Source organism: Eutrigla gurnardus (genome assembly GCF_963514095.1).
Source record: "Eutrigla gurnardus genome assembly, chromosome: 4".
Classification (NCBI taxonomy): Eukaryota; Metazoa; Chordata; class Actinopteri; order Perciformes; family Triglidae; genus Eutrigla; species Eutrigla gurnardus.
Window position 1 is genome coordinate 20366540 of NC_139918.1, and position 12568 is coordinate 20379107.

A 12568-nucleotide genomic window follows, 5' to 3' on the forward strand; every position below is an offset into this window, starting at 1 on the left:
CTGCCCCCTCTATTTCATCTTCTTTTACAAGCTGCACTGCCTCTCCCCGATGAATATTTGATAGGCATTTGCTGCTTCATCTGCATGCATTTACAACTTGAATCTGTACAGCCGCAACAGTGGTTGAGAGGCTGCTGTACAAGCTGCTCTTCAAGCCCTGCTCTCCGTCCTCCCAGAGGTTCCCCTACAGATTTCCTCAGAAAAGGCAGAGGAAAGGGGAAAAAAGGCCTCATGAGTAGAAGGGAATGGCCTCTGATGCTTTTTCTGTCTTTTGGGGGGGCATGCGGGAGTCTGCTGTATTTAGAATGGAAACAAGTAAAGTTGCTGTAAGTTGGAAGGTGCCCGCGGCTCAATAGAGAGGCTTACAATGTCATGCTTTTAAGGGTGTATTGTAATGAAAATCTACAGCATTCCTCACAAGTGTGTGGCTATGTGTTTTATTTATGGTGTCAAATTTTCTCCAAATTCTGTAGTCCTCATATGTATGAATTATGGTGGTTTATGTGCTAAGGGTTTACTGTCAAAAAACAGGATCTTCTTATGTTAAAAGCTCCAGTTTCAGCCACAACTCTCCATCAGTGCAGCTTCTGGAAGTATAGAGACTGTTGGAAGCTATGGTTGCTGACTTTTAACCTCAGTTTGATGTGATGGATGTGGCTACTCATGTCCCTTCCTCCAACACCTTAGAGGGTATCGGGAAGGTAACTGAGTAATGAAGTAGAACAAGGGGAAAATGATGCCGATGGAAATGCTGGATTTTATCTCTAACATTCAGAAGCTCAACCTCTGTCACTCATCTGATATCTGAGTCAAATCGACCAGTTTTGTGGTTGCATAATACATAAACAGGCCATCAACATGCAAAGTAGGGAACTATTATGATTATGCTAAATGCCAAGGCTCTAGCTGTCAGATTACCTGCAGGTGTCTAATGAACATGAAAAAGGCTGCTGGAAAGCATGTTAATTTCCCTCAGGTGCAGTTTGCCAAAGGAAGGACAGCTCGATAAATGAATGTGGATGATAGAAAAATCAATTTAATCCGCAAATATCAGCACAATGTTCCAAATGAGTGGTCTGAGTGTGTATTGTTACAGTTTCCTATCACATGTTGGTAAATAACAACGTTGTTCTTCGTCTATAGACATGTGTTTCCCCCGGTTAAATGGAAGCTGAGCACACACTTGGCAAGAGCCTGTGTAAACGCTGGATGGTTTGCCAGTCTATAACAAGACACACAGCAAATAGACAAAGGCATTCATCCTGAAATGCCTCCCCCCCCCCCAATGGACAACTCTGTGCATCAGTGTCACCACGTTCAAGTTTTGTAACCGTCGGGAGGAAGGAAAACTCAATCACAGAAAGGACCCACCACTGCTGCATGCTTACTGTGCAGCAGCAGCATAATAATCACTCAGACACCCTTGGAGAGAAAAAACAAATCAGATATAACATGTGGGAACATATAGCAGTACCATTTATTTGTGACTTTGCTGCAGCTTCTCCCACACCAGATACATGCAGATTGCAGTTTTTCCTCAATTATTGACGCACACTTTCGGAATGAACCTCACATCCTCTGCACACAAATCCACACACGAAAGGCAAAAGTCCACAAATCTCCTGCAAGGTGAAACTCTGCATTCAAAACAATGTGTCTCCTCAAAGTGGTATTCTGTGAATAAATGATACACATCACATCATATTAACAGAAGAATAAGTGTGATGTTTTGAAACCAAAAGTGTGGCTCAGAACTGAAATCTGAGCGTAAAGCAGGAAATCAGTTTGTATTTGAGCACAATTGACTCGACTGGTTGGTGCACCTGTTGGTGTACATTGTAAGTCATAATGGTCCCTAAGTACCTCAACTGTCCTTGCACACAGTATACAGTATACAATCCTATTGGTCATATTCGTTTAGTTCAGTATTCATTCAATACCCAGCTGGAAGCACTGCTTAAACCAAATAGGTCTATGTCTAACAGCAGCTCGGATTGAATTAAATCATATAATTAATCCAATTACAACCTCATCACGTCAGCTCTGTTTGACGAACACTGCCGCACAGGTGGATCATTATAATTAGAGACCAGATGTTGCCACAGACCATCTGAATTGTTTTGTGGAGGTGTCAGAAAATAAGTGCATTGAAATGTTGCCAGTGAGGCTTCACAGGACATTATATGTCGGGGAGAGGACTTTGATGAGTTATGAGCATCAGGTAAGACCAAATTTGTATTCTCCTCAATCATGCAAAGCTCTTACACCTATCCAAAAAACACCCTTATATTATCCTCTGGGAATTATAATAGAAAACGTGTGCTTGCACGCTTAAATAGACTTCGTGAATTGTCTTGTACTGTGAAAGCGAAGTGAGTGTGAACAGACAGGTGTGAAATCAGCTTGTCAGGACAGAGAAGAGGATATCCAGCAAATGTAGGTGTTAGCTACAACCTATTTTCATCATGTGGAACAACACCGTCACCGACTCACATCACACAGAGATCTCTGTCTGTCTGAATTTTAAGTTTTCCTACCGTCGTTCTAATCAGACAGGATAAGTTTGCACAACTGACACACATTGTAACTTGTCCCTGTATAGATAAATACAGTAAATTAACTATTTAGTCTATGCTGCCCCCTAGATGTCACTTGAGTCCCTCTTATGACCATCCAATGGTCCTGCTGCTCCGTGAATACTGGTGACTGGTCCCCGCCGGTGTGATTTTCCACTGTCAATGGAAACATTTCCAAAAAAAATGACCGCCTGATTAATAAGTCAACTTCCCAAACAAATTAGTAACGGGATCGTGCCTGATATTTGACAAGAATTTACACCACATTTCTATGTTTGAAGACAGATCTTGACTTTCCTAGTTTACTGCGTCTCTGTGCGTTCGGTAAATCCTAATATTTCCGATTGCACCCAAAGGCAGCATGACTGTAAGCATTCATGACGACGGAGGAAGTGAACGCACCAGCTAGCATTGTACACGGAGCAGCAGCGAAGTTACATAACTTACACACAGTGAATAAGGTAATGTTTGAAATGTTAAATTTGACTGTCTTTCCATCCGTTTCGAGTCGTTTTAACGTTCGTCATGGCGGCAGTCTGTCTGACATTTAGGTAGTTATTTAATGTTAAAACCAAAACCTGCCGTAGCAGTTAGCATAGCTGATGCTAGGCTAATAACTGTTAGCTAACGTCAGTTAACGGCTAGGATATGTTCAAAGGGCATCCTGAGCTTGCCGAGACGTAAACATAGCTTGTTGTCTCGTATATTCATAACCCAATGCAACTTTTAGGTAACATTAATCGGGTAACTTATAACGTTATGTGTAAATATGTAAAATTAATGGATTCATGTTACGCAGCAAGAACCCAGCTAACGTTATTGAAGAGTTGCTTTCATTTTCTTCAAACTAATAACAATTTTGAGCACTGAAGTGTCACCATTTGTTGCCTAATTTAAGAGCCCCAACACAAAGTTACGTGTACTGTGACATTAATTATGCCATTGGTCTTTTCAGAGACGGCGTTTTTAAGGATTGCCATATGGATTCTCCTCGGCAATCAAAGAACCTGAACCGAGAGCCGAAGCGCAGTCAGAATCAGTCAAGCACTCCTCCTCAAAAAGATGCCTATGCCAGGCTCCTCAACCAGCACTGCAGCAACAAGTTCAGTCTGTATCTGGAGCAGTATGCAAAGGACACCGCGTTTCAAAGGGATGGAAATGGGCCGAGCACCCTGCTCAAAGCCCAGAGTGATGGACAGAACATACCACAGCGCAAAAGGGATCAAGTGACCAATGATTTCTCTGATTCCAGTGACTTCTCCCCATCTTCAATGAAAAGTAAAGGAGAGGAGAGTTCACTTTCTTTGTACATGGAGAAACTAAGCACCCGCAGTGCACCGCAGGACTATGAAAGAAAGCAGGGTGTGCCTGACAGACAGCGATGGGGACAGAGAAGAGACACCGCCACCAGCCAGGATGGAGACGTTGAGTCTGGTGAGGAACTCGGCTCTTTAAAACCGAATGACTCGAAAAAACACCAGAAGCAGCAGAAGAAAAACAAGGACACTCCCAGAGATGTTGCATCCAAAGAGGCTGATTCAGTTGTTGGACGTCCCCAGTCCCCAAATAAGAAATCCGTTACAAGTGGACAGGAGCAAGATAAGGCAAAGAAGGCAAAGAAGAAGAAAATGCCAAAACCAGAAGAGGAAAAAAGTGGAGAAGCGACTCTAAAATCTGGTGTTGACCCAAGGCCCAAATCTCCTCATGACAAAGACAAAAGACTTCAGCAGGCCAGAGGTAAATTGTAGGTTTGTTAAATGTTAGTCTGCAGGTGTACATACATAATATTTAGAATAATGTAGTTGCATACATTTAATGGTTTATGATGGATTAAATCAACGAGTTAAATCTTTTTCAGCTTCAACTGCAAATCCCCCTGCTGACAGGGGCAGGAACAAAGGAGGCAGAGGAGCAAAGAAACAAGTGTTTGAATCCTACATGACATTTGAGGAGGTTTCCCATGGCCTTAAAAGAGGAGAACTCATTCAGGTACAAACCCACGGTTACTGTTCATTGTCCTCACCTCAGACACCTCAGACTTACTCAAATCTATATTAAGTAGGTGGTCAAATCTCACAAAAAAACTTCAATTTCATTTCTAAATTCTATATGCTCCCCCTGCAGGGACAGTTAAGAATCAACCCCAAGAAATACCATGAAGCATTCGTCCCATCTCCTGTAAGTTCAAACCAGAAATAATTTGACAACATTGTTTTCCTGCCCCAGAAATGTGTTTAATAGATTCTGTTTTTTATTATTATTATTATTAATTTATTTTTTCCTCAGGATGACACACGGGATATATTTTTGGACGGAATTGTTTCTCGCAACAGAGCCCTGAACGGAGACGTAGTGGTGGTGCAAATCCTCCCTCGGGAGCTGTGGAAGGTAGACAACACTAACCCAAATATGCACAGTCTAGTTTTAGTTTGTAAGCCCCATGTCGTAAACTCGGGCATCATCTTTTCAAAGTTGGATTATTGTAACGGCCTCCATTTTAGCTCCACAGGACAGCAACACACTCCAGTAATAAGTGTGCCGGCAGGGGATGATGAATGTGTCTGTTTAGGTTGTGAGGTCAGATACTGACTGTGACGGCGCCAGTGAGTCAGAGGCCCAGAAAGAAAACATGGTGCAGAGGGCACAAAAGAAGATGGAGGGCACGCCCAAGCCAAACGTTATGGTGGAAGACCAGTATAGCGACCAGGATGAACTCATCGGCAAAAAACAGAATACCACCCTCGCTGACACAGGTACTGTGATGGAGCTGTCGTTGGTGTTGCAGCTGTTGGCAAACACAATTAATATGCTATTTATGATATCATATTAAAATGGTTCAGTTGGTATTTGGTCAGGGCCAGTAAACTAGAAACAAAGTGAATACATCAGCTGACACATCTACATTTTTCCTGTCATTTGATGGAAATAGGGGAGCCTCTGGAAGATCACTCAACTCCACGGCCCAATGGGGAAATACTCCAAAAGACTGCTAGAGTGAGTGTCTCGCCTATCCTATCTGTGTTTCTTACTCACCCCATCCCTTCCTTTTTTCTCAAGAACCACAATGATGCAGGGTTTTTGTCTATACTTAATCTATCTACTCTGATAGGCCTAACATGATTACTGCTTGCATTAATTTTAACCAAAGATAACCAAAGTATTCACTGATGGTTTGTCTTCCAGGTGGTGTACATTGTTGAAAAGAAACACTCGAGAGCCGTGACAGGCTTCCTGAAATTCCTGCCAGATAAGCCTTTTGCCATGTTCTCCCCTGTGGACCACCGGGTTCCACGGATTAACATCTTCCTCGCTGACTGTCCCGAAGACTTTCCTTCCCGGCCGGGTGACTACACCAACACCTTGTTCATATGTAGGATCACCAACTGGTCAGCTGACAGCAACTTTGCAGAAGGGTGAGTGGTGTATTCAAAGCTTGACGCAGGGCAGCCATTTTAACAGTATAACAACCAACCTGACTCTCTGGTAATGCTTCATCCAGTCAGCTTGCTAAGACACTTGGCCAGGCTGGAGAAATCGAGCCAGAGACGGAGGGCATCCTGATAGAGTACGAAGTCGATATTTCTGAGTTCTCAGATGAGGTTTTGGGCTGCCTACCCAAGAACCTGCCTTGGACCATCCCTCCTGAGGAGCTGACAAAGAGGAAAGATCTAAGGTAGCCCATTCATGCTCGAGCTCTGCATTGTTTTTAGCTTTTATGAATATGGTCTCCACGTGGGAAAATGATAAATGAGTCAGATCCACTTTGGCACAAAAGGAGGGAAGTGTACTCTGTAGATTCAGACTAATAACGCAGAACTTCTGTATTTATTTTGCTGATTGGGCTAAGAGTTTGGCACCCCATGGCAGCAAACAAGCATTTTAAATTTAAATGAATGAATTAAGTATATGTATATGATTCAAAAACCACTGTTTTCTCACGTGCAGGAAGGAGTGTATCTTCACCATCGACCCAGCTACTGCCAGAGACCTGGACGATGCTCTGTCTTGTAAACAACTCCCGGATGGTAATCTACCTGAACAGCTGAGCTTGATGATGATTAAATGTGATTATAGATACTGTTTTTCCTGCGGGAACGGAGGTTGTGTCATAGTCTTGTCTTTTTCAAACACAGGCAACTTTGAGTTGGGAGTCCACATTGCTGATGTGAGTTATTTCGTGGGGGAGGACAACGCTCTGGACGCCGTTGCCAGTCAAAGAGCAACTAGTGTGTACATGGTTCAAAAGGTGAGGGCTCCTTGCTCATCTTCAGAAGTATACTTGAAACTACTAGTTGTTGTGTTGACTGTTGATTTTGTAGCTTAATAAACATACCTTTCATGCTATCTTCAGCCCTAAATGCCTTCCCGTTGTTTTGCCACTGCCCAGGTCATCCCCATGTTGCCCAGGCTGCTGTGTGAAGAGCTGTGCAGTCTGAATCCTCTCACCGACAGACTTACTTTCTCTGTCATTTGGAAAATCACACCGGAGGGGAAGGTATGGCCATTTAAGATGAAATTGTGATAGGATTTGCTCGGGATTGTCTTTCTGTTTCGTGTATCATCTCATTGGTTCCACTCCATTGCCCCACCCCTCCAGATCCTAAGTGAGTGGTTTGGCCGCTCAGTCATCCGCTCCTGCGTGAAGCTCAGTTACGACCATGCTCAGAGCATGATTGAGGCCCCTGAAAAGATGTTCACTGCAGAGGAGCTGCCACCTGCCGATCCCGAACACCCCATTGATGAGATCCATCGGGCTGTGCTCAACTTGCATTCCATCGCCAAGAACCTGCGGGCTCAACGCTTCTCAGGAGGAGCCCTCAGACTGGACCAGGTTTGCCTTTGTTGACTTGTGTTTGACTGTGGTCTCTATGGTAGGATTTCTATTCTTAGTTATGCTGTATGGCATGGTAAAGACTGTGTAGCCACCGGTCATGATTTGGCAAGTCCACTTATGTTCCCCTTCGATTCAAATTAGGGTTCATCCGAGTAAATTTAAGAGTTTGCTGGAAGAGATTTAACAAAGATTTCAGCTCGCTAACCTGATATAACCCAAAAATGCTTATATAACAGTCGTGCATTAGAAATTATTTGAAACAAGACTCACATTATTTAATTTGTCAGCTTTTTTGACATTATTTTCACATACATGCCTTTTTCAATTTCAGTTGAAATTATCTTTCACCCTGGACAAAGAGACCATGATGCCTCAAGGCTGCTATGTTTACCAGTACAGAGATAGTAACAAGTGAGTAACAAACCCTCTTCAGATACATCTCTGATGTGTTTCTCTTCCAAAATAAAAATGTATTTAAATGTGATACGTGTTAAAGATATATTTAGTCTGGAGGGGTAAATATCGGTTGTTTGTTTGTTATTTTTCCACCGCTCTGGCCCTTTAACAACATCGTCATCTATAACTGTGTTCTCTAGGTTGGTGGAGGAGTTCATGTTACTGGCTAACATTGCCACAGCGCACCACATCCACTCCAGATTCCCTCAGCTGGCCCTGCTCAGACGCCACCCGCCACCAAAGGCCAAAATGGTGGATGAGCTGCAGGAGCTCTGTGACCAGTTGGGAATCAACATAGATCTCTCGTCTGCAGGAGCGTTGCATGTCAGTATTCACAATGGAGCAGATGTAGCCTGGTTTCTAAAATCTCAGTAGAACTAGAAATGATGTGTTGTCCTGCATCAGCATGCAAGGTACAAAGTTAAGATTAACTTTAAGTGATCAAATTCAAAATCGCAGCATTACAAGAATTAGAATTCTTGTCCAGTTTATTGTTTTATTGTGTTCTATATGTTGGTATCTCACAGTGGATCTGAAGCTCAATACGTGATTCACTAAGCCTTTGATTTTATGAAAATGATGTAAAAGAATAAGTCAGTATATGTGATTAAAGCCTCTTTTCTGCTTCTCCATGCAGAGGAGTCTCAACAGTGCTCTTGGTGATGATGAGTATACCTCTGCCAGAAAGGAAGTCCTCACCCACATGTGCTCCAGACCCATGCAGGTTAGAGCCAAGTGAACACTTCTGAAGGGCACCTTGTTTTTATCCATTTGTCAAATTTGTGCAGAACACAGACAAATGACTTCTTCAAAATGCCAAAAATTAGAATAAACTGTTACTGTTGGCATCTTATCATTAGTGATGGCATTTCAAGCAAAAGTACTATTTGAAAATCACTGGTAACAATTCAATCATTCTGTCTCAAGATGATAGTCGCATAAACTATTTGATTTTGAAAATAATGTTGTGAATATTTGACAATCCTGACCCCTACCTAATGTAGTACAGAATCAATTTGTTTTGTGAGATTGGAACTAAATATGTGCTATTGTAAGATGAAACCTTTGCAGCAATCCGTTTCTATATTTAATGTGGGTTATTGGTATTTTCCAGATGGCGTTGTACTTCTGTACAGGTGTTCTTGAGGATCAGAAGTTGTTTAAGCACTACGCCCTCAACGTTCCTCTCTACACTCACTTCACATCCCCCATCAGACGTTACGCTGACATCATTGTTCACCGGCTTCTGGCTTCTTCACTGAGTGTGTACCTTCTCTCTAGAAAATTTAAGCAAATAACAGAATGTCCTGTTTGGGTCAGATAGTGTCGGGCTCGTATAGAAAGATATATATCTGGTTGATGATGTAGAAAAGAGAAAAAGCAGCCTCAGATCTCATATTGAGTTGTGTTGTTAGTACGGTTGCCTTTGTCATTGTTTCTGCCCTTCACTACTGTGTGTGTGTGTGTGTACGTCAGTTTCCTCTGGTACTCAGTATGTGTGTGTGTGTGTCTGTCCATTTTGCATGCAGATTGTGGGCCTAATCTGGGGCTGTCGACAAAGGAAGTCCAAAAACAAGCATCACACTGTAATGACAAGAAGACTATATCGAAGAGAGTCCAGGAGCTCAGCTCTGAGCTCTTCTTTGGAGTGTTTGTAAAGGTGGGTGGCCAAATCGAAGTATTCTGTCAACGAGTAGGACACATACTTTTCTCTTTCTGGTAAATCTCTGCCTTTTTTTTTTTTTTTTTGCTGCAGAGGGTTTTTTTTCTCAACATATATTGTGAAATGTGGTATTACATACATTTAATATCTGCCTTTTTTTCGATGTTATATTCTGTCGTTTGAGCTCCTAAGTTAAACCATTTTGGGTGACATTATTTGGTGGTCAGGGTATTCTAGTTGAAGAATATGGCTGATGAATTGAGTTGAGTTGCAGTTTATTTGGTATCCTCCAGCCATTCATCTGGATGCCCCAAAAAATGTAAAATAAGCACAAGGTTAAACCAGTTCCCAGGTCAAAACCCTACTGAAGTATGTTTTGTTCTGTGCTCCACAGGACTGTGGCCCTCTGGACTCTGAGGCCATGGTGATGGGCGTGCTTGATCAGTCCTTTGATGTGCTGGTTCTCCGATACGGAGTGCAGAAACGCGTGTACTGCAAGGTCAGCGTTAATACACTCTATTTAAAGAGATCACTTTAGTAGTAGCAGTATATTAATGAATCATTACACCTAATACAATAGGTATAAACACTATACAATCTAGTACAGTACGGAAAAAAGGACCTGCCTGAAGTGCTATCCTACATTATTAATTTAAGCTACTCCCAGAAAATAAAAACAATATTAAAATAATAATTTCAGTTACAGCTGTACATTTGTTCATACATTGGTAGTTTATGAAATGTTTCCAATGTTTTTGCTCTTAAAGTGGCAATTTCAAGGTCTCTAGGTCCACTGATGATATTATTGCAATATTTATAGACATTTTGACTGTATAATATATTTCAATTCAGCTTTGTCATCTAACTATAAAAGCAATAAATCAGTGTCTGTACGTGGGTATGCCCTACGCATATCTCAAGAACCATCCATCTCATCTACTTTACCCTTGGCGGGTGTGTTGCGACCCAAAGAACTTGCAAATTTGGTGCAAATTGGACACAGGATACATTCAGTATGAATAAACATTGAATAAACAAAGGAACAGCGCTCTGTGCAGCAGCGGGCGTGGCCGTTCAGGAGTTTCAGGACTGAGTTGAGCATATCGTCCGCAGCAGGCCATTGTAGGCCGCGGTTAATTAACTGCAGACCACTTCCACTGCAAGTCAACGAGCTCTACAGAAACAGCACCACTCTGCCATTGGAACTCAAATTGTGTACATCTTTGCCAGATTGACTTATAATGTTACCACCGGCAAAATACCTCCACTTATGAAATCCATTCTTCACTTTCTAACAGCAGTTATGTCAAAGGAAGCCACTTATATTGCTATTTAGATATTAATACATCCGCAAAGTGTATTTCACCGATGCGAGAAACGGAGTCACCGGGCTGGGGTGTGTTTTTCCAATAAACCAGACTGTATCGAACTGTTTTTTTCTGACCGCGAGAAGCCAGACTATTATTTCCCCAAAACAAGCTTGTTCAGGAGAGACATGAAAGTGAAGTGACAGTTTCATTTGAAACAGTTTGAAATTGTTGTTTTCCACCTTCAGTCTGTCGAGGGCCTGGACTCATTCCGCCATCATAAGGTGGGGAAGAAATCGGAGCTGACTCTGGTCTGGACCGCACAGGACAAAGAGAACGCTCCAGTTGAGCAGGTGAGAACTCCACACTCCAAATACCATTGTCATCGTTTAGCCTAATAATAGGAAAATAGAAATATTATTCAATATAAATATGTCTGATAATAGTTTTGAAGGTACATCAAAACAACAGTAGTATGATAGTTGAGACACAGAGAAACTATTAATCATTTTACTACAGTATCCTCTCAGGTAAGTACATGACCTTTATGCAGCCCTCTCTGATGAGTTGTTAATATTAAATGTAAATGTATAAAACAATTAACAACATAAAGAAGAAGAAAAAACCCAGAGGAAATCAAAATTACTAACTTGTTCCCTGAAGAGATGAACCAGCTAGCTGGGGTTAAGGTGTAAAATGATGTAGAATGTAAATGGCAATAACAATCACTTCTTATTCCCACTTGCAGGTCATTTCAATCTTCACGTTAGTGGAGGTGCAGCTCAAAGCGGAGGGTGCAGCCATGAAGTACAGCGCGGTGCTCAAGAGGCCCGGGGAAAACGACTCGTAAACCCTTAAACAGTACACACAAATGCTCATATGGACATTTTGAATTGCACATTTTGTTTTCTTATTGGTCTAAGTAGTCATAGTTTAGAAGCAGTATTACTGTGGTAAGCAGGGGAATTGCTGATGGGAGTTCAGGTCGGAGTCAGATTTCAATTGAAATCCCCCACTGAGTTTGGATTTGCTGAAGAACAGAGCTTCCAGCTTTTCTTTGGTTTCCATTAATTTCTCTATTACATGGAAGTCCACATTTATAGACTGGCACCATGTACCCACCCCAGGCATAAAAGTTGGCTTTCATTCTTCAGCCATCTTGAAAGTAGAACTATGCTATGCCTTGGAAACTGGTTGACTACGGGACATGTTTAAGTTATAGTAAGACGTGAACACAGATGTTTTAATTCAAGGCCTCATTGTCTCACTAATGAGTTCACTATTTTCTGTAATTCCGTGGGTGGATCTCAAGTTGAATTGTGACTCCGGTCTGACGGGGAAAGAACTAAAGCAGCAAGTAGTTTTATTTTGCTGATGATTTATTGACCTTCTGTGAGGACAGTGTTTGTGCGATAAAACTGTACACAGTTTCATGTGTGAAAGCTGATTTTTTTCAGTTTAATATCAACATATTTGTGTTTGCAAACCACACTACTGGAGCACATATTTGTCTGTAACATGTTGTAGTGGCTGTGATATAACTTGTTGTGGCTAGTGTGGAGTTATGTGAATCAAACAGTAACAATGTAGCATTAATAGCAAGGGAAAACCTTTTTGTCTACATCAGATTGACAGAACAAGTATGTTAACGTTACCACGCGCCATCCAGGACTTTTTACGTTGTCGTATGTATTTATAGTGTTTTATACAGGAAGAGTTTTCAGATCCTTCT

At 41.8% G+C, this 12568-nt stretch overlaps 1 protein-coding gene across 1 annotated transcript; it reads left to right on the plus strand.

Moving 5' to 3' along the window:
* The first annotated feature begins 2954 nt into the window (after window positions 1-2954).
* On the plus strand, window positions 2955-12266 carry LOC311012372 (DIS3-like exonuclease 2). Its single transcript, XM_084007823.1, has 21 exons — window positions 2955-3037; window positions 3532-4313; window positions 4435-4565; window positions 4701-4754; window positions 4863-4964; window positions 5146-5329; window positions 5506-5570; window positions 5760-5989; window positions 6076-6249; window positions 6522-6601; window positions 6710-6822; window positions 6964-7071; window positions 7174-7407; window positions 7742-7821; window positions 8007-8190; window positions 8504-8590; window positions 8981-9128; window positions 9396-9526; window positions 9924-10028; window positions 11085-11189; window positions 11585-12266. The coding sequence occupies exons 2-21, from the start codon at window positions 3557-3559 to the stop codon at window positions 11684-11686; spliced, it is 3174 nt and encodes a 1057-aa protein (XP_083863949.1). The 5' UTR covers window positions 2955-3037; window positions 3532-3556; the 3' UTR covers window positions 11687-12266.
* Window positions 12267-12568: the final 302 nt, after the last annotated feature.